The sequence below is a fragment of the Acomys russatus genome, chromosome 4, assembly GCF_903995435.1.
Source record: "Acomys russatus chromosome 4, mAcoRus1.1, whole genome shotgun sequence".
Classification (NCBI taxonomy): domain Eukaryota; kingdom Metazoa; phylum Chordata; class Mammalia; order Rodentia; family Muridae; genus Acomys; species Acomys russatus.
The window spans coordinates 24,536,715-24,563,663 of NC_067140.1; the positions used below are offsets into that span (position 1 = coordinate 24,536,715).

The 26,949-nt window shown below is 50.0% G+C and overlaps 1 protein-coding gene across 3 annotated transcripts in view; it reads left to right on the forward strand.

The window, feature by feature from the left end:
* Phactr3 (phosphatase and actin regulator 3) overlaps positions 1-26,949 on the forward strand; it is a 212,673-nt gene that overhangs the window by 164,336 nt on the left and 21,388 nt on the right. For all 3 annotated transcript variants that reach the window (XM_051143926.1, XM_051143925.1, XM_051143927.1), the window contains exon 8: positions 18,284-18,437. In XM_051143926.1, the coding sequence (XP_050999883.1) occupies positions 18,284-18,437 (154 nt within the window). The remainder of the gene's footprint in view (positions 1-18,283; positions 18,438-26,949) is intronic.

The window sequence follows — 26,949 nt, forward strand, 5'->3', positions numbered from 1 at the left end:
AAATAGCCAGTGGCAGAGGTCATCAGGGCAAAGAGGGGGTCATGACTGGAGATGGACCCCCTGAGAAAAAGTAGGTGCAGCCATTTGACCGCAGAGCAAACACTACACAGAGAGTGTGGCTCTCAGGTTCTGAGTGTAGCCTAGGTGTACAAGAGAAGTGACCCTCCACTGGCCGCATAGTCCTCTGTGGACACGTGAAAAGTGTGTGTCATTTGAGTCCCATTTTGTGTGCAGGGAGGACATTGTAAAGGTCCCCTCTGATGGTTCAAGACTCTCCTGAACTCATCTCTGTGCTGTGAATGCCAGGTGTCAAACCCATCCCTAACAAGCTGGGGCTCTGGGCTGGGGCAGCCATGCTTTGTGGCCAGCAGGTGGCGCTGTACACAAACACACAAACTCACTAGGCTGCTGAAGTTTAGATTCTGATAGCAGGGACGCCCTGTGGGCATTTGGGGTGCATACTAGCGAAGAAAAAGCTGTGTTTGTCCTTGTTGAACCCCAAGCAACAGAGATGTCAGGGTGGGAGTTGGTGGTGGGACAGTCACCGCCAGTTAGGTTTTCATCTGGGAGCTGATACGCTCAGCACTTCCTAACCCTGTAACCTTGGTCAAAGTTCTTATGTGGTCCCTTGCGCCTAGGGCTGACATCCTGATGTGTCCCTTTTCTCTGAGGCAGAGGGAAGGGAACTAGCTGAAACACTGAACCCAGGTCTTCAGCTGTGCAGTTCAAACATAGGCTGTAGGCTTCCTTCTCACAGGTACCCTGTGAACTCTGCCTGCAGGTGGCCCTGAGCCTGGGCTAGGACTTCTAAAGCTGACGGGAGGTGGTGAAACATGAGCAGCAGAGGCTGTGCTGTGGTCTCTGTGTTCTTAGGATGTATTGCACCACCCAGGTGTTCCCTTTCTGGAGGAACTAACTTGGCTAGCCCATCGTAGCTTCCAGCCTTAACTCCTGTGTGTCCCTCTAGCTAGAAGGCCCTCTTTTTCATCACATGTACATGGGTACCATGAAGATGTGCTGTAGGTGTGGGTAGCATTTGCCCTTGGGGGGCTTTGAGGAGAGGGTGCCCTCAAGGATGTGGGTGCCGTGCGAAGACTACAAAGGGCTTGAGGACCTTTAGAGCTAATGTTCGTACTCATGTCCATATTTGATGATTCTGGAATGACCGAGCCAGGCTAGCAAACAAGCTCATCACCCCTCATACGCAGGAACTGCTGACATTTAAAACCCCCATTTTGGACCACTTTGGAGTTCTATCCTGGCTCCAGGCAGAGCGCAGTTCACTAAAGATGACCAAGAGGCTTTGCTCTTCCATCAGCATCTCTCCTCCCGCTCCATCATCCTCCACCCGCAGAAAACCACAGTTCACCCCCAACGTCCATGAGTTTGGCAGCTTAAAATGCATCAGCGAAAGTGCGTGGTGCTTGCCTCTCTGTGCTGGCGGGTTTGCTCAACCTAGTGGCCTCCAAGGCTCACTAGTATGGTACATGGTGAAGTCGATTAGATCAGGTCTTGTTTCAGCGTTAGGAAACCGAGCCCCAATAAGCATGGTGTGCAGATTGTTCTCTGGCACGCTGAGTTTTATATGTTTTTATTTCTGTGTCTGTGTATATACGCCATATATGAGGCTGGAGGGGGGCGCTGGGTCCCCTAGAGCTACAGTTACAGGCTACTGTGATCAGAGCTTTCCTAGTACACTGATTTTAGTTCCTTTGGATTCAATACTCAAGAACGACATGGCTGGGTGTGTGATAGCTGAGCTTGCATCTCCTGAGAGGCCTCGAGCTGCCTGTACTGATCTGAAGTCCTACCAGCAGTGCACAAGGATTTTTCTTTCTATGTATCCTGACCAATCTTTGCTATCATCTGCCTTATCTTTGGCAGCCACTTCTGACAGGCAAAAGCTGGCACCCCCTTTCATGTACCTCGCATTCTTGTTGTGTGGTGGTAACGATGCACTGTCTGTCCATCATGGAGGTGTGTGTGTGTCTGTATGTGTGTCTGTGTATATGTGTGTGTGGGAGTGTGACTGTGGGAGTGAATGTGTGTGTGTGAGTGTGTGAGTGTATGTGTGTATGTGTGTGTGTGACTGTGTGAGTGTATGTGTGTGTGTGTGTGTATGTGTGTGTGTGTGTGTGTGTGTGTGTGTGTGTGTGTGTGTGTGTGTGCCTGCAAGCTGGAGGTTTGCATCTCCCTCCCTTGCTCCCCACCTCTTTTGAGATGAAGTCGCACCAGTTGGCCCAGCCTGGCTCACCTGCCACCTCTTAGATCCGCCCTCTGCCTCCCAGGTCCTGCAAGAGCATGAGGCTGCCCACCGTGTTGAGTGTATGGTGGGGATCTGAATTCAATTCCACAAGCTCTTTTCCTACTGAGCCATCGCCTGGACCTCATTTGTTTATTTCCAGTTTATGTCCTTTCCTGCATTCTAAGAGTGCAATCTTTGTTTTCTTGCTACTGGTGTGAATTTCTTCTTCAAGCTGGGTGTTGACCTCATATCTAGTGGAGGGCTTGCACACTGTCTCCTTCGTGGTGCGGTCTCATTATCCTGCCCGTTCCAACTGATGCATTAAAACACTTCTGCTTTAATTTGATGCTATTCCCACTATTTTCTGTTTTGTTTTGTTTCATTTCTCCTACACATGGGTCTCTGGCCTTCTACAGGAAATCTTTACCCACAATGATTTGGAGCATTTATGCAGTTTCAAGTCGTCTTCTTCTTTTTTTTTTTCTCTTGGTTTTTTCAAGACAGGGTTTCTCTGTGTAGCCTTGGCCATCCTGGACTCACTTTGTAAACCAGACTGGCCTCGAACTCACAGCAATCTGCCTGCTTCTGCCTCCCGAGTGCTGGGATTAAAGGTGTGTGCCACCACGCCCGGCTCAAGTCTTATGTTACCATCTGTTACCCATTTCATGTCGATGGTCATTACAGCATGAGATGAGAGCTAGAGGTGGACACAGGCGTTCCTGTGTGATGCCCATTTCCCCCCAGACATCGTTTGTCAGAGATAATGTCCTTTCCTCCATCGCATGGTCTTGGCACCTTTACGGGGAGTCAGCTGGCCTCACAGGGGTCTGTGTCTGTCTTCTGGGGATTGGATGTCTTCTATGTGAGGGCAGCACAGGTAACAGGTGTTTAGAGCTTGTCAGGGCTTGTTCTGCCTTTCCAGCAAAGTCAATCTCTTGTCTGTATGAAGTTGACACATGTTCACTGAGCAGTGTCTGCCTTGAACAGGTGGGTGTCTGTGTGGGTCTTTCTAAGAGTTAGTAGGTAATTACTGAGTCCCCTTTGCACTAGCAGGTTTAATGTGGATAACAGTCGGTTTCCTGTTGTCAACCTGACTGAATTTAGCATCACTTAAAAGACATCTTCACAGACTCACCCAGATGGGTGTGTCCAGGGAGGTTTAACTGAAGAGGGAGGACCCACCCTGAACGTGGAAGGGCGGAACAGAAGCCCCTGCTGTGCAGGCATGCACCTATTTCTGTTCCCTAAGGACACAGTATGAGCAGCCACCTGAGGCTAACGCTGCATTCACAGCCCCACTGCCTTTCCCTCCTTGCCATGATGACTATACTCCACCAAACCGCAAGCCAGAGTACATCCTCCTCCCTCAGTTACTTCTTTTTAATTATTTATGCATGCATATGATTTTTTGTGTACATGTATGCAAGTACACCAAGTATGTGCAGTGCTCACTGAGGCCAGAAGGAGGCGCCTGATTTCATGGAACTGGGGTTACAAGTGGTTGGGCGCCACCATGTGCATGCTGGGAATTGAAGTCTCAACCCCTGAGCCATCTCTCCAACCCCATCATAAGTTGCTTCAGGTCCCGATCTTCCATGGTGAGACCACACTTCCATGAGGAAGTCTTCATGCTGTTGAAGGCATTTGCACACATCTCCTCACAGCTGGTGGGGCTTGTGGAGGTCTTGTTGGCGCGAAGAGGCTCACAGACCCCTCTGTGAGGTTGACAAGTATGACAGGGGATGCTGCTAGGCCAAGGCTTCCTTTCCCCACTCCCCAACTACTTTTCACTTGGGGAATTTTTTTTATACAACCCTGGGTGTCTAGAACTACAAAACAGGTGGTATACAAGCAGCATCCTTACTGATTAAAAGTCATAAATAAATGTAATTGAGACAGTTATTTGGTGTACACTCATCATTTTTACCATTTATTAAGAGTGAAGCATAGTTGCACACTAGGGAAATGGATGTGCTGTTTGCAGGAAAGTGCTAAGTCGTAGCCGCGTGTTTGACTCTGCAGGTCCCAGAGACTCTTTAGTGTCCTTCAGAGTTGATCAGTGTTTTGATTTTGCAGTCATCAATGCCAAGAAATTGGCTTTGCTTAAACATAGAGCTCAAAAGCGGCAGGTGTATTTAGGGCCATTATTGGAAAGGCGCTATGGAGGACCCTAAGGTTAGCGAGTCGTGGTGCTGTAACAAAACGCCTGACACCAGGAGATTTACAAAGATGGAAATTTACTTTCCTCCACTTCTGGAGTCTGGGGACCCCCAAGATCAAGGTGCTGTACATTTGGGTGTGTGAGGGCTTTGCCTCACTGGAGGTCAGCAAGGGAAGCCAGCTGAGCTCTCAGTGTTGTCTCTTTTATAAGCACCCTTGTCTCACTCCCAGGGCATAAGGCTTCATGCCCCATCTCAGTACTGTCATACTGACCACCTGAACTTTAGGGGGTCCAACTTTTAGACTTGAAACAGATGTTTGTGGAGGCGCCCCTGGACAGTTAGTGGCATTTATGGGGGATCTTGTGTGCAGTGGAGAGTTGGTAGGTATATGTGGGGGCTCTCTCTGCTGTATACACAGACCTCTTCAGCAGTAGCAGATGCTCCCCATAATTCCCTTCTCTTTACTGTAATGAAGGATGGAGACATTCATGGTTAGATGCGCAGGGCTCTTTAAAAAGTTTCTGGTTATGGGCTACAGAGATCCCAGAGGACCCTGGTTCCCAGCACCCACATGGCAGCTCAAAACCTTCTGTTAATTCCAGTTTCAGGGGAATCTGACACCCCTTCTGACCTCCCAAGACATGGCATGCATATGGTGCAAACACACTCAGCTACACACACACACACACACACACACACACACACACACACACTCAATAAAATTATAACTCTTAAATTCCTGCTTATTTGGCCATCATTGCCAGAGTAAACATCCAGGCACAGCACTCCTGAAGAGTGGCGCCCACGCCAGCCTGGATCCTCGCTTCTTCTGGAGCTGAGGTGTGGGTGGGTAAGGAGACAGCTTTTGTCCCAGCTACTGTCCATTTAAGTCATTCCCGGCAGGCAAGCACACAGGCATTTTGTGGCTGATGCAGAGGGCATGCTGCCCTGAGACAGAAGGTGGCCAGCTTGCTCTCAGACGGCCACTACCCAGCACACCTCAGGCATCCATGGGCGTCACTGCTCTTCAGTCGCTCCCTGGGAAGGAGCACGGTCCTACAATCCTTTCAGCTTTGGTACCAGCGGCTGTGCAAACTCTCCAGCCGCTTGGGAGTGGCCTGGCTACAGCTCCATGTACAGACAATTCACTCTGTCTTGCTCTCATGGGACCCCTGATCTTGAAGACCACCTGCCTGGGGACAGGGGGACTGGGGGCCACCTGGTGACCATGCGAGCGTGTGTCCTGTCTACACCTTGTGTGAGAACAGGTGATACATCCATCTTGTGCCATTTTAAAGGAACCCCCCGCCCCACTTCTATCCCCCAAGTACAGCTGCTTGCCCAGGGGATTCCTGAATTTCAGCTGCCTGCCCAGGGGTTCCCCATGATCCAATTCTTAGCCACCGTGGAGGAGGAGGGGACACATTCAGTGCGTATCCAGGCACAGGGGTGAGATTCTTCCCTCTTGCAGATGAGATCATGTGAGACCAATCTGGTCCCTTCTTGCTCCTTCTCATCCTCCACCTTTCCTCCCTGCCAGCCTTAGCTAACCCAGCACTGTTTCTTTCCTCTCTCTACAGGAAAGCTGCCAGCCATGTTGCCTGCTGGTGTGGTGTTAGGTGTAGCTGGGAGCACACTAGGCATCTGGGAAGGATGGACAGGTGTTCTCTCCTCCCCTCCCCCCTCTCGATTCATCTGAGCATCCTCTGTGTCCCTGGCCCTGTGTGACCAAGGCAGATAGGTTACTTTTTCTCCCTTGGTGCCTGTAGCTTGGGAACACTCCAAACAGCACACAGGCCGGCTCCCTGCAAGCATGTTCCAAGTGGAGCATGTGTTGTGGTGGACACCGCCTACTTGCTGAGGCTGAGAGTAGGGACTAACTCCACACAGTGTGGTAGCCCTCAGGAGGTGACGCAGGAGCTGAGGTGTTCCGAGAAGAAACCAGCCACGTGGGGAGGATTATGACGAGGAACAATTGGTACAAAGGCTAGACAGGCCTGGACAGACCCCAGGAAGTGAGAGGAAGTTTCCCTAGCAGAGCAGGCAAGGAAGAAGGGAGAGAGGAAGGGATAAGAGGCTGAGTACAGACTGTGTGTGTTCCCTGGAGCCTCGGAGAGAGGGACCACAGGCGACATGGGGCAATAGATGGACCACAAGATAGCTCACAGTCACAGTTTGGTCACTATTTGGCAGAACTACATGCAGCGACGGCTTCAATCGTGTTTTATGTAGCGTCAGTGAGATGCACCATTACTACCAATGAAGACAGCGTGGCTTCCTGTCCCACTTGCTGCGCTCTCCTGTAGTGTTGCCACTGACTTCCCCAGCACATCTGTACCCCATGCCCAGGAATCTCTGTCCAGCTTCTGTGACCATGCATTTGTTTGTATCCTGTAGCATTTATATACAGAAAATCAATACGTGGTTTGGAGGGGCATAAATGAGCTCAAAGCATCACGGCATGTGTGTGAAAATGTCACTGCGAGCCTATAGCTGTGCTTAGGAAAATTCTCTAAGTCATAAAAACATTCTCCCATTTTCTCCAAAAGTTGTGGTATTTCGCTTATCTGGATTCCTTGTATGTATATGTGAGGTTGAAAGCCAAGCCTTCCCTGTTTAGACCCAGGGCGGAACCTCGTCTTTTAGGTCTGTGTAGCCAGGTTTCCTTCTGTGTAAGGTTTGATCCAAGACCCCAGGCACAGAGATGGTCTTTTGGGCTGTGGCACCTTCTTCATTGACTACAGCCCTGTAGAGAGTCTTGCCCTCTGGAGCACATCCTAATTTCCCCATTGGGTGGGTGGGTGGGTGGGGTTCTAGACTATTCTTGGCACAGAAGTGTGCTTCTGAGTTCTTCTGAGACACATGAAGGTTGTGGAGGAGGCAGCAACCCTCTTTTCCATCGCTGGGTGCTAAACTGGTCTCTGTCCACTGTAGCAGCTGCTGACGGACACTTGGGTGGCATGCAGTTAGCATGGGCCCAGCCCTGGCAGCAGCTACTGTGTGCCAGGCTTTGTGTGTCTAGGTTGTGTGAAGGGGTTTGCCACTGGAAGAAACAGGCAAGAGGCTGGAATGGCCAGTGGGTAAAGGGCTTGCTCACCCTCTATGACCCCAGCATCCATGTAAAACAGTCTGAGTGTGGCAGCAGTGTGTGCCTTTACTGTCTGGGAAGGACAGACACAGGCTGATCCCTGGGTCTGACTAGCCACATTGTCTGGAACATTCAGTGAGCTCCAGGCTCAACGAGACCCTGTCTCAAAAAAGAAAGATGCGGAGAGACTGAGGGAGGCTCTTAAGGTTGACCTCTGGCCTCCATGCACATGCATATGTACCCTCATTTGCACACACATACATGCATTCACATGAAGATGCTAATTCTTAGGCAAAGTGTTTTCCAAAGATGCCTGCATTTCCTGTCACCGCCAGCACTCTGTTGAGGTCAAGCTCCTTTCACATCCTTTGCTGTGTTTCACATGAGCTGTGCATTTAGCCACTCAAGGGATGGGCATTGGTGTCTCCGATTCTTTAGTTTCCATGTGGGGTTAAAATGTACATTTTTTTCATATGCTTATTTTCTGTCTCTTCAAACATTTGCCTGATTTTCAGAACAAGGCTGCTTGTTTCCCTAAGTAACGAGACATGTGCTGCCTGCTTCTGAGGTGGTCCTTCAAGAAATGCCACTTCACACACGTTCTCTTCTGGCTTGGCCTCGCTCGCACACCCCTGCTTTGCAGGAGCAGCGACCACCAAGTCTGATGGACCCAGTCTGTTAGCTCCTTCACGTGTAGGGCTTTGGTTTGTGTGGAAGAATTCTGTCAACCCCAAGGTCACAACTGTTTCCTCCCGAAAGTCTGTTTTAGGTCTGTGGTGTATCGTTAGTTATAATGTGTGGCATGAAAGATGGATCAAAGTTCATTTTTAAAATGATTATCCATTTGATCAGTGCCACTTGTTGAGAAGGCAGGTCTTCATTGGAATAATCTTGCATATGTATTAACAAGTAGTTGACGCCATGTCAACTCCCGGACTTTCCTTCCTGTTGCTCTGACCTGTTGCTTCTCTAGTTGCCAACACCACACACATTAGTTATTGTAGCTAAGTAAGTTGTGAATCCAAACAGTGATAGTCTCTTTTGAAATTTGGTATGAGTAGTCACGTATGTGTAAGCACACACATGTGTTCAGATGCATGTATGTCTGTGTGTACACATGTGTAGAAGCCCTGTTAGATATACTAAGGTTCTGTTTTAGGAATTCAGTGTACTATCCACTGCTTCCCAGAGCCAGGTACATTTTTTTGTTTTAAATTTTATATCAGTGTTCTTATGGGATGTTGGTCTTTAGTTTTACGGTCTTCCCTTTGAAGGAAATTCTGGTTTCACTGAATGAATTGTGAAGCAATGTTCTTTTCTTCAATTTTCTGAAGTAATTTGAATAGTATCAGTATTTTTTTTAACCTGAAATGTTTTGTTAAAAATCTCTATTTTATATAACTGCATGTGTATATATGAACATGTAAGCAAGTCTTAAACTAAAAGTTACTTTTTAATTGTATTTTTCTCTTACATATTAGACCCTGACCACAGTTCCCACTCCATCCATTCCTCCCTGTTATCATTACAAATGAGATGGTGCCCAACTGATGTGATATGGAGAGACTTATAATAGAAGCATGGGAAAGAAGGGGAGAGAAGTTAGGGCTTGAGTGGGCCATGAGGGGAGAGAGAGAGGGAGAGAGACAGAGAGAGGGACGAGGAGAGGGACAGAGAGACCAAAGTGAGAGAGGGGGGAGAGATAGAAAGAGAGAGAGAGGGGGTGGGGAGAGACAGAGACAGGGGGAGAGAGAGACACAGAGAAGGACAGAGAGAGAGGAGAGGAGAGACAGACAGACAGAGACAGACAGAGAGATGCTCTTAGAAAAAGCACAGGAGAGAAGTGCGAGAGTAAGAGTGAAATGGATGGAAGGTTTGCCCTTTTATAGTCTGACACACACCTGGTGGCGGGCAGGCAATGATGTCAGAGGTTGCTAAGCAACCTAGAAGCCGATCAGATCAGCCAGCCAGCAGACTAGCAGATCTGCTGTGAGCTAACACTCTCAGCCCCCTGCCCCTCAAGATCTACTTCTCTGTTTCCTTTCAGAAAACAGTAAGCCTCTCAGGGACGTCCACTGAACACTGCAAACCAGATATAGTGAGACTAGACACAAACCCTGATAAAGGTGGGTGAGGTAACCCAGTGGGAGGACAGGCAGAAGAGTCAGACATACCCCCTGTCTCACTCCACTCCCTCTATTAGGAGTCACACAAGTACCCCAAGCTAACAACTCTGCTCAGCCAGTCCGTCCATTCCTTCACAGCTAGGGGTTCCGGTTTGTGTCAGATTAATAACATAATAATAGCATACATGCAGAGGATATAGTGCAGTCCCTTGCAGGCTCTGTGATTTCCACTTCACTCTCTGTGAGCCCCTATGAACCTTGCTTGGGCAGAACTTGTTGGGGGTGGCCAACCAATGACTGGCCTAATTTGAGGTCCACACCAGGAGAGGCAGCCCATGCCCTGATACTGCCTGGGTGACCAGGAAGCAGAGGCTAGGTAGCCCAGAGACCCGGGATAGGGGAAAACAAATCAATAAAATGATTCTCAATGATATTCTACCATACACATAGATAGTGCCTAGGCCAGCAGTCATTAGAGAGGCTTCCTCTGGCTGCTGATGGGAGCAGACCCACAGCCGAACACTGGGTGAAGAGAGAGACCTCGAATTAGAGATCTTTGCCAGGTCCCTCCCCGGGGAGCTCAGGGAAACCCTGAGGAAGAGGCAGAGGAAGACTTGTGGGAGCCAAGAGGGGTCAAGGAAGACAGGAGAACATGGTATACAGAGTCAACTATGAGCTACTTTTGTTTAATAGGTACAGCCAACACCAGCAGGCTGACACAGCCTTGATGCACGGAACACCGTCAGGGCGCATGCACTCCTCCAAGCCGGTTATCATTATTTAGCAGATAATGAGCTGGTTATGGGCACTCAAGAGAGTTTTGGAAATCTGCATTGCTCCAGAAATGATGTCCTTAGCTGCTTTTCCCCATTGCTGTGATCAAAACACCATGACCTAAAGCAACATGGGGGAGGAAAGGGTTTGTAATAGCTTACAGACTAGAGGCCATCACCTGGGAAAGCAGAGGCCAGGGCCGAACGCTGCTTCCTGGCTTGTTCCTCATGGCTTGCTCAGCCTGCTTGCTTATAGAACCCAGGACCACCAGCCCAGAGGTGGCACCGCCCACAGTGAGCTGGGCCTTCCCCATCAGTCACCCATCAAGAAAATGCTCTATAGACTTGCCTACAGGCCAGTCCTAAAGGGAGGCATTTTCTCAATATCTCTTCTTCCCAGATGATCCTGAGAAGTTGACATAAAAACTAGCTAGCACCACCAGTTTATGCCATCTACATTGCCGGTTTATTAGCATAAGTCACTGGAAATGTCCCCTCATATCTTTCTAAGATCTAAGGACTCAGATGGCGTGTGTTACCTCTTCTGTTCCTGGTCATGGCAACTCTCTCCGCTTCTCCTCTTTCCTCTTTTCGGGTCATCTGTGGCTACAGTTTTCCCAATCTTCTCATTGGTAAAAAGCTTTTGCTTTAGTGGCTTTATTTTTAGTTAGTTTCCGCTCTGAACATTAGTGTTGCTTTGTGTCCATCCCCACGGCTCACTTTGTTCTTTTCCTAGGCTGCTGAGATAGACTCCGAGGCCGATTGTTTGAGCTATTTCTTCTTTTTTAATAAGGGCACTCAATGCTGTAAGCATCCCCTTAGCATCATTTTGATATGTTCCATTTGCTTCAACATCCTTTGCATTTCTGTTGTGAGTTCTTCTTGGAACTTTGGGTTTCTCAGAAGTTTTATATATATATATATATATATATATATATATATATATATATATATATATATATATATATACACATACATACATATATATATAATTTTTTTATAATTTAGTCTGGTTATTTTTGAAGAGATATTTTTGTTATTGATTGCCAATTTTGTTCCACTCAAGTCTGTTTCATATGAATTGAGGTCTTTGAAATGCATCGACTTATCTCATGGTCCAGTGCAGAGGGCTCGTGTACGTGGAGGCTCCTGTACATGACCTCCGACCGTGCTTTGTGTGGGAATTCCATGTCAGCCTGGTGGTGTTGGCAGGTGTGCTCAAGTCTGCCCTGCTGCCTGAGTTTCTGTTTACTGCTTCTGTGAGCGATGTAGGAGAGAGCTCTGAGATCACTGGCTGCAGCTGGGCCCTGCACATTTTCTTGGGTTTTCATTTTTGTGTTCTGAGGCTCCGAAGAAAGTCCATCATATGTAGACTCTGTATGACCGCCGTGTGATCTCTCTGAGAAGCGTGTTGGCTCTGAAGTTCTCCCTGTCCGCTAAGGGCCTTCATCTCTCTCTGACTGGGATGAGGGCGGGGCTCCCTCCCCTCCTCTTTCTTATCGGGCATTTTGTGGCAGCATGTGTGGACTTTTGTCCTGCTTTTCAATCACACTCATTTCTTTATTTAGAGTGTTCAGAATATTTACATGAGATGATTATCTTTCACGTTTAAAATTACTGCGTGTGTTTATACATATATTGTGTGTGTGTGTGCCTGAGTCTATGCACATGCATCACATATATGAACGGGCCAAGGGGATCAAAGAGGTCATCAGATGCCCTGGAACTGAAGTTACAGAGGGTTGTGAGCCACCATGTGGGTGCTGGGAGCCAAACCCAGATCCTCTGCAAGGGCACCCAGTGTTCATAATGCTGAGCCATATTCCCAGCCTTGTTTGTTTTTGAGATAGGGACTCATATAGTCCAGGCTGACCCTAAATTAACTATAATAGCTGAGAGTGACCTTGAACTCCCGAATCTCCCTCTTCTCTAGTGCTGGCATACCAGGCGTTGCCACTGTGCCCAACTCTTACACATGCTGAGGGCTGAGCCGAGGGCTACTGGGTTGCTGGGCGGCAGTCTGCCCACCGAGCCACACCTCAGAGCCTGACTGTGCTGCCTTCACTTTGGGACAATCACCTTATGGTGTAGCTGTGTCCTTTTCTCTTTTCTGCCCTCTAATGCTGTCAGTTGTCTCGGCCTGGAGGAATGGCTCAGCAGCTCAGAGTGTATACCGCTCCTTCAGCGACCCTGAGTTCTGTTCCCAGTAACCATGTTGGAAGCTCACAGCCACCTGTAACTATAGCTCCAGGGGATCCAATGTCCTCTTCTGGCCTTCAAAGAGACCTGTGCTCACACGTATATAGGCTCTCCCCCAATACAAACACACATAATTAAAAAGTAATGCAAAATTTCTTTGAAGAGAATTCAATAACACATCTGTGCATCGCAGACATCACCACGTACGTATCCTCTTTCCTTGTTCAGCTTTCAGGTTTCTGTCTGAACTCGGTCCTGTCCCTACCCCCTAAGCCTAAAGGATTCCTTTTGCACGCTCTTAGAGTCATTTACTCTTGTTACTTTCTAATTCCTAAAACAGCGTTTCCCTTCATCCTGAGAGATATTTTTGGCACGTGTTAAGTCCAAATTGCCTGAGTTGCCTTCCAGTAGAGTCATCTCAGTATGTCGCTTCTGGGTGCCTGTGGTTCCCTTCTCTAATGCCACAGCACGACTGTCTGTCTCTCAGGGCGGCTAAGGTGTTCTCACTGTCAGAGATGGTGGTAACAGGCTCAACATGGCTTCCTTTGTGCTGCTGGAGCTTGGCCAAGCCCTTCCCGCTTCTCTGTAGGCGTGAGGAGTTTTGGTTGCCTGACACACATCGTGAATCTATTTCTTGGTTGTTGGGTGCTCTTCCAGGCCTATAAATATCTGTTGAGTTTTATTCTGGGAAGCAGCTCCGTTACTTGGAAACGGTCTCACTCATCCTGGTCTGGTTTTTACGATTTCTTAGACAGAAGTAGTGGAACTAAGTTCAATCTGGCTGATAACTGTTGCAAAGACCTGGACCACCTGTGTGGCCTTCCCAGGGTCTGGACAATCACAGCATGTTCTGGCCTGACTGCTGATGGGCATGGGACACAGCCCTGGCTCTCCCAGTGTTCTCAGGCACCAGGCAGTGTCTCCCTGGCCCTCTTTCATAGGCAGAGCCCAGCTCAAGGCATAACAGACTCTGTACATCTTGCAATTCTTGCTCAGTTTTTCCAGCTGTTTGTCCCACAAACTCCAGCTGTGGGCCCCTTGGGTGTCTCTACTCAGTTTCTTCTTCTCAACTCAGTTTCCAAGGCTCTTCCTGGGCCCCCGTAAGCCACTGCCCAGCATCCGGCCCACGGCATCTGCTGGGCTCCAGGGAGTTCCTCATTCAATGCTTTTATTCAACATGTCTCCAGCTTCCTTCCATTGCTGCTTAATCTCAGCATCAGAAAGCCATCCTTACACTTTGAGTTCTCCCTTTCTTTGGAGCTAAAAGAGAAACCCACTCTGCAGACACTGGGTAGAAGTAAATGTTGGTGTCTCATGGTCTTACTCCCCTTTTCTATTCCTTCTTGGCAGTGTTATATGTAGCCCAGGCTGGCCCTGAATTCACCATGCAGCTCACTCCGGACTTGAACTCCACTTGTGTTCTCACTTAACGTTTTGGATGTAGAGGCATTGCCTTCCCTGCAGGGTTCCTCTGTCATGGTCTATGCAGCCAGACCCTGCAGACACCCTCTGAGTTCACAAGTAGCAGAGCAAGCAAGCAGAGCCCCTGCTGCTGCTGAGCTCCCTCGATGCATTGCTCCCCATGGAGTCAGTGTATGTCAGGCTCTTCAAACAACAGAGCACCCAGAAAGCTCTGCGGGAAGGATGCACAGTGCAGCACACCTGCTGCACTTGAGGCCACTGAAGCTGCTCCTGTTCCATCTTCTTTCCTCTTTGTTGTCACCCTTAGGTACCAGGAGTGAGGAGGCAGATGCATGACAGAAAGGTACAGGATGACTCATGGGTGCCAGGGTGAGGGGTGTGCGTGCTAGGGCAGCCCTGGGTTTCCCTTTTGTCCTGTCACTCGTTTTTCCTGTGCTCTGGCAGGGTGCCAGCAGCTCACCTTTGTGCCACACAGGCACAGGGGCAGGCACAGGGCTCCAAGCTGATTTCTTAGGCTTGAGTGTTAGGATGAAGTCATGTCTGGCTGTGGAAGTGATGAGTCCTCAGCAGTTACTGCTTAGCAGCTGGAGGCAGAGGAAGGTACGGAGTGCCTCACTCACTGCTCACCCTCTCTAGCTTCCCCTCCATTGTTGCTTATTTTCAGCGTCTGAAAATCATTCTTATACTTTGAGTTCTACTTTTCTTTGTTTGGGGGTGAAAGGAGAATCTAGTCCATACACATTTGGCAGAAGTAGATGTTGGCGTCTCATGGTCCCCCTTCCCTTTTCTGTTCCTTCTCGACAGTGCCATATGTCATATGAGTTGAGCAGACAGAGACAGTGTGCTCTGAGCACACTGGCATGAACAGGCTTGTGCACAGAGGGGCAGGCATGTCAGAGTTGGGAGGACACAGGCTGGGTCAGTGGCCTGGGAGGACAGAGAGGTAGCAGCTGAGGGTATCTGACCCCTGTGACGTCAGGATGGTGGAGGTAGAGGTTGTTCATAACCCCTGATCCCTCCTCTGAGGTAGACCATGGAGGCTGATGAGGCTGGGGACATGGAGAGTGTGCTGAGCCTCACAGCATGCATGGAGTGTGGATGGCCAGGTGCAGCCCCGTGCTGTGGTCAGCCGCTGGCTAAGTCCAAGGAAAGAGCCAGCATCCAGTGGTCCTTCTCAGCACTCAGACTTTCTGCCTGTTTCTTGAACAGATGCTTCTACATTGCTGAATCTTTAGGTTAATTCCCAGAGTTCTATAAAAGCCAGTTATGGGAGTTTGTGAATGAAACCAGGCTTTCTTGTTTTATGGAAGAGAAAATCTCCCCAGTACCTTTATCAACCCCACTCAGACACACCTGTCTCAGGCTTTTATCTGCTTACACCACCAAACTGGGTTTATGTCAATATAGTCCCCAGAACAGAAAGCAGAATGAGTGAGTGATGTAATTCTTGACCTTTCACCCTCACTCTATAATGAAGCTACCAATATTTACAAAATTGGGCCCATGCACATTTATCTCCATTATAATGTGTTTCTCTTTTTCCTTGGTGACGTCATGGATGTTTTATGTCTCAGCAACCTGTTGTCTTAATTCAGGTTTCCATTGCTGCAATGAAACACCGTGACCAAAAAGCACTTGGGGAGAAAAGGGTTTATTTGGCTTTGTATTTCCACAGCACTGTTCTTCCTAGGACAAAGTCAGGACAGGAACCTGGAGGCAGGAGTTGATGCAGAGGCCACTGATGGGTGCTGCTTACTGGTTTGTTCCTTATGGCTTGCTCAGCCTGCTTTCCTGTAGAACCCAGCACCACCACCCACAAGGGGCTGGGCCCTCCCCTGCCAATCATTAATTAAGAAAATACCCTAAAGGCTTGCCTCCAGTCTGATGTTAAGGAGGTATTTTCTCAGTCGAAGCTCCCTCCTCTCTGATAACTCTAGCTTGTGTCAAGTTGACACAAAACTATCCAGTACACATGCTCTGCTCTGTTGAATAGATATAAAGGAGCACAGAAAGGAAGATATACCTCAATTTAAAGGTGACCAGCCACAGCCTACCTCCCTCACTGGGTGCTGGGGTGCATTTAATTTCGTACTTCTACAAGTGAGGCTGAGAGAAGTCACCTTTGTGTTCTTCTCCAGCCCAGATATCAGAGTCTGCTCTGCCTGTCACCATGAAGGGAAGGAAGTGGAGGCAGGCACCGAACCTGTAGGCTGTGCTTTATTCAGAGTTGGATAACAGTGTTAACATTGTGGAGGTCGGCCCTGCCCCTCAGCAGCTAGAACACTGAATGGGAACTAAGACTGTCAGTCAGTCATTCCTGTAGTCTGTCCCTCAGGTCAGATGGTTAACCTTATCTCGCCTTTGCCTCCTGTGCTTTTCTGTATTGTCCTGTCACTCCTGAGGCACCATCGAGGTTAGAGGCTAGCTCAGAGGAAACAAACCGCTAGAGTGTGTGTGAGAGAGTCCTGTCAACAACACAGGCTACAGAGATGTTCTGTCTGTCCTCTCTGGTTTGACTTCTTGGGGGGATGGGGGTCCCTAAAAGTTCAGTTTCTAGATCAAAGATCAGAGACTAAGAAGAGGTTAAGTGTGGTCCTGAGTTCTTGGAGCTGAAGAGACAGGAAGTCGTGTCTTGTTTTCAGCCTTCACTTCCTGCTCTCTAGTAGACAGCCTGTTCGCCAGGTATATGTTCCTCAGGAGGGATCCTGTCAAGCAGGATGCTTGTTCAAATCCATGAGAAGTCTTCATTGTTGACTTTTTCTCTGGAATCTTCCTTTTGTTGTTGTTGTTGCTGCTGCTGCTGCTGCTGCTTAAGCGCTAAGCAGTTGACTCTGCAGCCTCCAGGCTAGACCCTGGTGAAGACGGAAGTTCTAGCTGTGGCCCTACTGTGTCTCCTGTGGGGGACCTGGAGACTGGGAGTGCATAGATGAGAATTAATTCACAAAGGTCTCATGCAGGGGAAAATCTCCATTCCTGACCAGAGGCACCAGTGAGAGGATCTTTCAGTTAAGAGCAAATCCGACCAAGTTTGTAATGATGACTCTGAGGCATTCACAGTGACTTCAAGACTCCCCTCACCGTGAGGATGCCACACAGGCCATGGACTCTTGCGGTTGAGCACAGAGTCATACATTGCCCAGAGCATGGCCATCTTTCCCTTGCCAGGGCCAGCACCTGGCATTCACAAGGGATTCCTCCCTAGATCCTTGAAATGTCGTAAGTTCAGTAAGTCACCACAGCTTTCAGAAACACACGCTGAAACTGTGTGTATGTGTGTGCATGCATGCGTGTGCGTGGGGGGTGTGGGGGGGCGCTTCTTCCGACTGTGAGTTCACAAACCTAGGACGCCATCACTTGCACATCCAGTAAAGCAGATTGAGGCTGGACTCTGTGCCTGAGCCACTTGCAGAAACCTTTTCTTTCTCTCTAAGGCGCGTGATGAACAACTTCCCATTAGAAATTCAGACCTCAGCAGAGCTCTGCTTTTCTGTTTTAGCTCCCAAATTCACCATAAAGTATCACATTCTGTGTATTTGCTTGTTCTTTGTTTCTGCCACACAGTGAGTTCTGGCTCGGTCTGGGGGCCTGTTTCTCTCTTCTTTCTTATCTCTCGAGTGACATTTATGATGTGCATGCACGTGTACAAACGCTGAGATGCCACTCAGCCAGGCATGCCCAGAGCCAGCCTGGGTCATGCATTCACCTAGGGCATTCTTCGATGATTGACTCTGGTGTCCACATGTCTCTCTGGGGAGAGCGGCTGTCCCTGAACCTAACTCTGGAGGAAGAGACAGATGTCAGTCAAGAGAAGTAAGACGGGTGCCAGGACTGTGATGGAGAGGACAGGGGGAGGCAGAGGAGCCTCTGGGGTGCCATGTTCTAGGTACCAAACGCACATGTATACAGTTAGAAAGTGGGCGAGAAGTCAGTGCTCCCTGGAGCTGGAGTCACAGGCACCATAGGTAGAGTCACTCTATAATTCATGCAGATGGCTTTGAAAGTCAAGGTGGGGACATGGACATCCCATGGACACTTGGGATGTGTGATACCTGCTGTGGAGCATGTCAGTGGGGGGACCTAAATGACCCACCATGTGGCATCATGCGACCTGCACTGCCCACTGAGCCACTGGAAACAGCGCAGTGTACACGTGCGGGTGTTCCAGTGTCAGCTGCAGGCCCCCCTGGATCAAACTCCTGACTCCATCCCTGGAGACTATGGGAAGCCAGTGCTCTAAGACCTGTTTCTCACCCTCGTGGGTCTCACAGGAACATTGCCACGGAAATGTAAGAAGGAGCTGCTGGCGGTGAAGCTGAGGAACCGGCCGAGCAAGCAGGAGCTGGAGGACCGCAACATCTTCCCCAGGAGGACCTATGAGGAGAGACAGGAGATCCGACAGCAGATAGAAATGAAGCTGTCCAAGTAAGTGACCATGGGCAGGCCAGTGCAGAGGCTTCGTCCTAGCCCCTGAGACGCTCCTCCCGTGGGGCTGCGCAGGGTTGCAGCAGGCCACTGAGCCCTTGGCATTGCGTGGGGTTGCCTGTGTGCCTGTGGCTCAGTGGCATCTCTTGACCTCTATATGTGACGGACCTGTCACATTCCCCAGGATGATCAAAACTTTCTCCAGATAATCACCCGACTACCCCACAGTGAACCAGTGGTTTTCCCGAGTCAAGAGAGGTGTGAAGAAGGGAAGGGTGTCAGATGGGAGGGTCTGGACCAAATTGCCGAGGCCATACCTTTGCTGTGGTCGGGCTGCCTACATCCAGCCTCTCAAAATTCCCATCTGGTTATGTCTCCCTTTTAGAATCCTTTAAGATCCAGCTTTGTTAGATCCCCCAAGTCTTTTGGGAGAAGCTGTGCTTGCATGAATGCGTACACACAGTGGCCCACATGCAATATGCTGCAGGGCAAGAAATACACCGGCAACTTTGCACACTCAGTCACACTCGGGGCTGGGCTCTCCTCCTGCTTCAAAGTCTGCTTGTGGCCCACAAGATGGATTCCCTACACTCACTGAGCTCCACCAGGGGAAGGTTACTCAGCAACCAGGTAGTGCCTCATTCTGGGTGAAGACAGACTGTGCCAAGGGTCAAGCTGGAAAGGACCTGCCCCATCTTAGACTACAGAGAGCAGGGGCTGCAGAGCATTTATAGACAGTGGAGCTATGAGGGGCGGGGCTGTAGCACACTCTCAGACTGCTTGGGGTGGGTCCTAGAGGGTGGGGGTGTGGGTCACCTGCAGAGGGCAGGGCTGCAGGGCACCTGCAGGAGTGGGACTGTGGAAGGTGAGGCTGCGGCTCGCCCGCAAGCATCTTTGCTGCAAAGGGTGGTCCTGGAAGCTGCAGAGCTACTTGGTTTGGGAATGTCTAAGAGGTACGGAACACAAAGGCTAGAGGACCGGGATTCCCATTTGCTCACAGAACCGGGAACTAATTTTAGATTCCACGGTGCAATGCAGTAGCTTCTCCGTTTCTCGTCACTACATCTGAACATGGAAAGGAGTCCCAGAATTAGACACAGAGAGCAGGAGGCTGTGCGTCTCCCCTGGAGGTCAGAGGTGGCTTTTGTTGTCTCCGTGTCTTCCCTGCGGGGATGGTCTAATTGGCCCTCAGCCTGTGTGCCATCCTAGGACCTTCCACATTCTACTGCTGAATAATTTAGCCTCCAGTTGCCATGGCAACACATCATTGACAGTATTCCCAAGAGTGTTTGGGGTTTCCATAGTGTTTTATTTTGCTATTTCTAAATCTTAATTTTTTTTTCTTCTTCTATGTGCTCTTCGGCTTCTCTGAGTGAAGTGAACCTTGCCCCCCCCCACCCATGATATACCCTGTATGCCTGGTCTGGGTCCCACAGTGAGGTTGGGGGTCCCTTCTACAGGGGTGAAGGCATGGGGTGCTGCCTGTCCCTTCCCACAGGCTGAGTTTGTTCTCCAAATGCATGTGGGTGAGTGGGCAGGGTCCTGGCTTCACATGGGGGTGTTTCCTGCAAATAACACGCAAAGGCCTGTGTGCCCCTCTACACACACCTCTGAGAGCATTAAGTACACAGGCACCACTGATGGGATCTCATATTGCATGGGTTGGTGTTGTCCTCTAGACCCTCCTGCCTCAGTCTCCCCAGCTGGAGTCTCAAGTGTGTGCCACTGGACCTGCTGGCTGTCACTTTCTAGTACTGGGCACATACTGGGAGCTGTTTATTGCTCTACTGTAGGTAGTCCTGGCAACTACACAGTGACTGAGAGGTGCACTCGTCTCTGGGAAAGGATGTGATATCTTGTCAGGGTGCCGTGGGAGAAGTGGGCGTAGGAATCAGACAGTCTCGGAGTACCCAGTCAGCCTTCTGTGAAGTGTTCTGGACAGTAGCAGTCCCTCCTGCCAGGAATTCTGGGGGGCCATCTTACTCATTGCTTGGGGCTGCTGCCTTCTATGGGTTTTGGCTTCATTGTGGTGTGTGCTCAGAGCACCGGCCAAAACACCATACTTGGTGCAAAGATGTCTACACTTATGGGGAGCCAGTAGGAGGAATACAAAGTCCCCCCTCCCCCCACCCCAACACAGGTTAGAGAAGCTCCTTAGTAAGAACATCTAGAAATGAGCTTGGCCTCAGAACGGAAGGCAGTGCTCCACCTCAGGTGTAGCCAGGGCTCTCCCCCACTTGGTGGAGTGGAGGCAATGGGGCTTGTCACTTAAAAAAAAAAAAGATTCTGAGTCACATAAAAGGAACAAGATCACATTCCTGGGAATAGAAACTGGCTGAGAACTGCTACTGTCAAGGCCAGGCATCCTCATGGGCTGCATGTCACAGGCACAAGGCACAGAAGCCGCCAACAGGCCTCTGAGGAGTAGGTAAACGTGACTGAGTAAACAGGGTCACAGGTGCTAGGTAGCCCAAGTGGCCTTAGAGCCCCACTGTGGAGCAGGTGACAGCCTTGTCCCTAAAGGAGTTGCTTGATGGTTTCCCTGGGCCAAGACTCTGGACAGGAGCCTCCCAAGTGATGGGCCAGTACAGCCTCTTGTTCGGGGCCCCTGGGGAGGCCTTTGTTCTGGGGCTGAGTGAGAGGCTGATTAAAGCCCAATAGTGTCCTTCAGGGGTTGGCACTTAGCGCATTAGCACAGCAGTTAAGCAATCCCCAGCTTCTCTCTGTACAGCGTGTACTACGCATCCAGAACAGACTGCCACCGCTGGGCCGTAGAGAACACAGGGTCTCCGGGAAAACAGCATCAGGAGCACTTGCACCATCAGACAGCCACCTCTCCCGCTTGTTCACTTTGAACTCTGCAGAATTTTAGGGGTGTGTGAGGCTCCCAAGGGTGGGGTGGGAAATTGAGCATTGCTGCCTCACTGAGTGATGTGGTGGCCACACTTTGTGCTGAGACTGCAAAGGAGGCCGGGCATAATGCAAGCTCTTGGGTCTGTGGTCACGAGGCTTTGGAAATACATGCTGTTTTCTGCTGTCTCTAGCTGCTCAAGAGCCAGACCTATCTGGAATGTGCACATTCACTGCAGAGGCGGAGGCAGAGGTCACACTTAAACTTCCGTGGATCTTTGCTTCACTTCTCTCTCTCACCCTGTTAGAGTAGGTGTGAGCCCAGTTCACCATGGGGACCTTAAGTCCAGCCCTGTGGACATCATCCTTGGAGACAGACAACCATGGTCGTAAGGCAGTGGGTGCTTGAGTCCATTTTGCAGCCCAGTGGCTTAATTGGTTCTGTGCACTCACGGTCTCCTTTGAAGGCCTGTGGAGGTGCCCTGGGGTGGGTACCCTGCATAGATGCAGTTTTCATACGAGGAAAATGAACACACTGCCAAGCCGTGTGGCCACAGGTGACAAGAATAACCTGTCAGTGCTGGTGCTGTGAAGAGCCAGAGCTCAGCACCGCCTCCCCCGCCCCCAAGGGTCCCCGGAAGCAGCTAGCTAGGAGTGCAGAGGGCGAGAAAGCACAGGGTGTTGACTGCCTGGAGGAGACAGGGGGCAGGGCTGCTCTGAGGCTCAGGAGCTAGAGCATTAGCCGCTCATCCCTTCAAGGCCAGACCAGTGATGTCTCAGAAATGCAAGGCAGGAATATTGCTAGGCAATTGTTCCTCAGATGTTTTCTGGTTCTCATTTCTGGCTCCCAGGGGAAGCATATGGAGTGCAGATCTCCAGACTGTCTTTCCATCTTCTGAGAGCTGGGGGGGGGGGGGGGGGGGGTGGGGAGGGGGGAGGGGAGAGAGAGGAGAGGAGAGGAGGAGAAAGGGAGGGGAGAGAGGGAGGGAGGAGAGCGTGTGTTGTGTTTTTGTGAGTGTGCACGTCTATGGAGGAGCACACGTGCCACGGTGCAAGCGTGGAGGTCTCAGGACACCTCACCTGTACTGCTCGCTCTGTTTGGCACAGGTCTCCTGTTGTTGGCTTCTGTTTACACAAGCTAGCTGGCTTGTGAGCTCTCAGTGATTCTCCTGCCTCCACCTCCCCTCCCACCGCAGTGCTGGAATACTGGCTGGAATACTGGCTTGGTGGGTTCTGAGACCCCGAACTCAGGTTCAGCCTGTGCAGCAGGTGCTTTACCCATTGAGCTCACTTATCTCCCCAGGATCTGTACTTGCGCAGGTCCCGCCCCTCAGTGTCCTTGCTACTTTGCAGTGTATATGACCTCCTTAAGACCCCTGGGAGACAGTCCTCTGAGCTTTATCAAAGTGACCTATGATTCTGCTTAGCCTGTTGCTATTTTAAGGATAATGTACACTTTATAGTTAATTTTGTTAACCTTCATCACTTTGTCCACCAAGAAGTTCAGAGCAAAGTGCATAGCTACCTGTGACAAATGTGTCGTGTTGTGCTAAGTGTGCGCTGTGTTTAAGCTCCTGGAACATGCATGCTCTGTTTGCTTTGTTTTATTGTTATGAACATAGTTCTATGTACAGTTCCAAAGTCTATTTGTGTATTTAAAATTTCAATAGGAGCACTGGCACTTCTTTATGGACTGTGCCAGTGTCCTGGACACTGTGCTGCCTGCCTCCTCAGGGCCAAGGCTCCCATAATGCAGCCCTGCCCCGGATGTCCATTGGTATTGGTGGACTGAATAGAATGTCTGTGCCTTCCCTCCCAGTGTGGGGGGATTGTTGGCTTCAAGATTGTCATAGTTTACATAAGGCTGCAGCAATTGTTTTGGGACATAACCGAGGTTTGTATTTTTACCTTTTTATGGAGTGTTTATATAAAATGTAAAAATGGTTCAGAATGGCAATGCTAAATGTTGAAAATATTTAAAACAAAACTGAGACATGTTTTTTTTTTTAAAGGAAAAAAGCGGAAGGAATTCAACACAAATAAGAACTAATGATCTAATACTACAATGGGCCCCAAGAGGCCTGGAGGAAGGGGCAGGGTGGCAGGTTCCCTAAAGGCATGCACGGGAGGTACATCCTGATTAACTATGAACATAAACATCATATAACAGCAAAGCCAGTCTCCTGCCCAGTTTACGAGGCACATACATGATAGATCTTTACATTTAATGCTTGAGCAGTGCTGTGTGAACACAGAGATTATAATAAGGTTTGGCTGACCTCCTGCACTCACCACTGAGCTACATGGTCAGTGGTGCAGGGAGCCAGGACAGTTTGTGTTAGCACATGTGACCACACCTGCATCCCTGACTCTGAGAACAGGGGGGCAGGAGAGGCCGTGGAAGGCAGGGGTGTTGGCGGTCATTCATCTTGCGTCTCCAAGGGGACATGAAGGAATGCTGCTTAGAGAATCAGCAACTTTGAGTGTGCTTCGTGGGCTTTGGCCACTCTGCCCATCACAGGGCTAGCCCAGCAGTGTTTCTGAGCCTTTCCAGGTTCTTGGCTTGCACTAAGGTCAACATCGGGTTGTACTGGCAGTGGCTTATGTTGGGAGACACAGTCCCCGAGCAAGCCCATGAGGTTGATGCCCTCTTAGCCCTGAGCTGGGGCAATGGGTGTAGATGAGAGTGGTAGGGGGAACCTCAGAACCCAGACTTGAAGAGAGAAGAGTCAGATTGTCCTGGGATCCTCTGGGACCCCTGTTTCACTACAGTGGACACCATCCATACCTGTTCCTATGTTAGACCCGTGCAAGTGCCGTGGGTATTGCACATGTATAGATCGTGTAGCCCAGGCACTTGCCAGCTTCTCATTTGACAACCCCCCCCCCCCCCGCCAGTGCTCATTGTACAGTTCAAGGTCCCATGGGAATAAAACATCCCTGGGAGGTGGCCTCCAACCCCGCAACTGTGCTTATGCTCTGTAGAAGCAGGGCATGGTGTAACAGCTGGCCTCCGCGCTCTCGCCTCAGTGCACATTAAGACCTAGGGACAGAACACACTGGAGACAGCCTCCCCCAGGTGTTCATGATATGACACACTGTCTGTACTAGGCCAGGCAGGGGGCGATCTTGGAGCTCCTGGTGCTTTGTAGCTGAGCCTGTGTCCACAGCAGTCCTTTCACAGGCTGCCTTGGTGACAGTGGCCTTCAGCTCTGACCATGATCCTGTGTGGGGAGCCCCCTTCATGGTCTGTAGAGGAAGAAAGGGCCAGAGGTCATGGTCACAAGCAGATCAGTAAGACCTGTGACCTCAGTGCCCAGCTCCTAACCACCGAGCAGCCGCTGAAGCTGAGGCTTTAGGAGCTTGGCACACACCCCCATTCAACCGGCTCATGGTGCCCCATGTCTCAAATCCATAGTCTGCATTAATGTGATTGATAACATGGCGTCCTTGCTCACCAGTTTTGTCTACCAGTGTCTGCAAGTCTGCTCTCAGTGTGGCATAGTTGTGGGATCTTACACATGTGCCCTTAAAAATGTTTCAACACCTGATAACACTGTCTGGGCTCTCACTGAGGAACAGGTGTGAATCATAGGTGACAGTCTTGCAATAGGGCCTTTCTGTGCCGGGGCTGAGTGCCACGCCCCTACCCCCACCCCAGTATTGCCATCCTTCAGGAGGCTCGCAGATGTTGCTTTACTGATTGCGTGTGCAGGAGAGCGTGCCTGTGTTGCCCAACAGTTTCAAATGCCCTTGCACTTGAATTCCTGCCATGGTATGCACGCAACAGCAGGAAGTTCAAGTTCATGCAGCTGATAGGTGCTGTGGTGGCATGTGTAGCTATGCTCCCTGGGCTATCAGTAAGTAAGTCACTGTGTGTAACAAACTAGATGGACCAGCTGCCTACAGAAGGCCCCGGGGTAAAGATGAACCTGCAGGAAGAGCTGCAGTGGGCGTCAGGGTCAGGTATGATGCTCGAGCCAGATGTTAATTAACAGGAAGTTACACAGTCAAATGATAGACTGGTGGGTGGGAGGGTAAAGGTACAGCCACCCAGGCACATGGAAGGCCATGCCTGCCATGACCAAGGGCCACTGCTGAGAGGGCCCCATGTGTGACAGCTTACTGGGGCAGCCTAACATCGCTGCCCCAGAGAGACTTTTTGACTGTCCCTCCACACCCCAGTTGACATGACCCAACTCCATCTCTCTTCCTCACTCTTTCCCAGCTCCCTGTAACACCCTCAGTCTGGGTCTACAGCTGGCTTCTGCTCACTTTGGCTACTGGTAGAGACTTGGCATTCTAGGTAGGTACTCATAGATGTGCATTATCAAGAAGAAAGGTCTGAAAAGCATGGCAGGTCACCCAAAGGGTCCTGAGAGACCCTCCTACTGGCAAGTGTGTGTGTTTGTATGTGTGTACATGTGTGCGTGCATGTGTGCTCTGTGCACTGTGTGCGTGTGTGCACTGTGTGAATGAGTGTGCGTGTGTGTATGGGTGCATGTGGGTACGTGCGTGTGCATGTGCATTTGTGCGTGCATGTGCGAGCGCACGTGCGCATGCATGTCCTGTCTTTTTGACTCTCTCTCCTTCTTCCTCCATTCTCAGCAATTGTTAATGCTCCTGTGTTACCCTTGGGAGAGGCGTGGTGGATGGTTAAGTTTTGGAAGCTTCCAGAGACTTAGGAGTGGCCCCTGGGAGGGAGCGGCTCAGTTCAGAGGTCACAGCTACATAGTAAGAACTCAGAGCCAATGAGAACAGTGGTGAGAAGACCTCCGGTGCCAAAGAAGCATGTAGGGAAAAGGAAGGATGCTTGGAGAAAGTTACCAAGGGACAGGAAAACTTAGGTCTGTGTGGGGGCTCTGGCATTTGGCACGGCTAGGGGAGCTTTGTCTAAGTAAAATGAAGCCACGCAGCCATGAGCCAGGGCACTCCAGGCCAGCCTGACATTTTGTTAGATTTCTCATTTCCTCACATGGTTGGTGTTCTGACTCCCACCCTGGCATCTTCACTCTGGTCTGACATCATTACTTTGGTGATGGACAGTGCACGGTGGCTGTTCATGTTAGTTATTGCAAGAACTAGCACCAGCTCCAGGGTGGTCAGGACAGACCTGTCTGTCTCCTGGAAACCATGCATTTGGCTTAAAACAAAACAAAACAAAACAACAACAACAAAAACCAGGAAATGAGTGTTTCTTTGTCTCGGAAGCCTGCAAGGTCCTGGGGGGGGGGGGTTAGGGGGTAGGGCACTTCCGGAGAGAGTGGAGAATTCAGGCTTGCCATGTGAGGAGCCATGTGCTTCTGTTTGGATAAAACAGGGCATGATCATGGCTGAGATGTCCTTTAGGGGTGGACATGGGACTAGGGACTGAGTCCTTCAGGGTCAAAGGCCCGGGCCTCACAAGCTTGACCTGATGATGTAACAATGGGGTCTTTAGGGTCCTTGTTATTGCTCAGACTTGAGAAGGAAAGGCATGGTGTTCGCAGCATGGACCCCAGCATGCATGGCACTCCTTGGAGGAATGCACATGACTTCCTGATAAATGGGAGTGCATCCATCCCTTTGGACTTTGAATTTGGCAGTAGGATGGGGATTATCCAAGGGACTTTCAAACAGTGAATGAGTGGATTAATCAATAAAACCTCATTATTCCCCAATA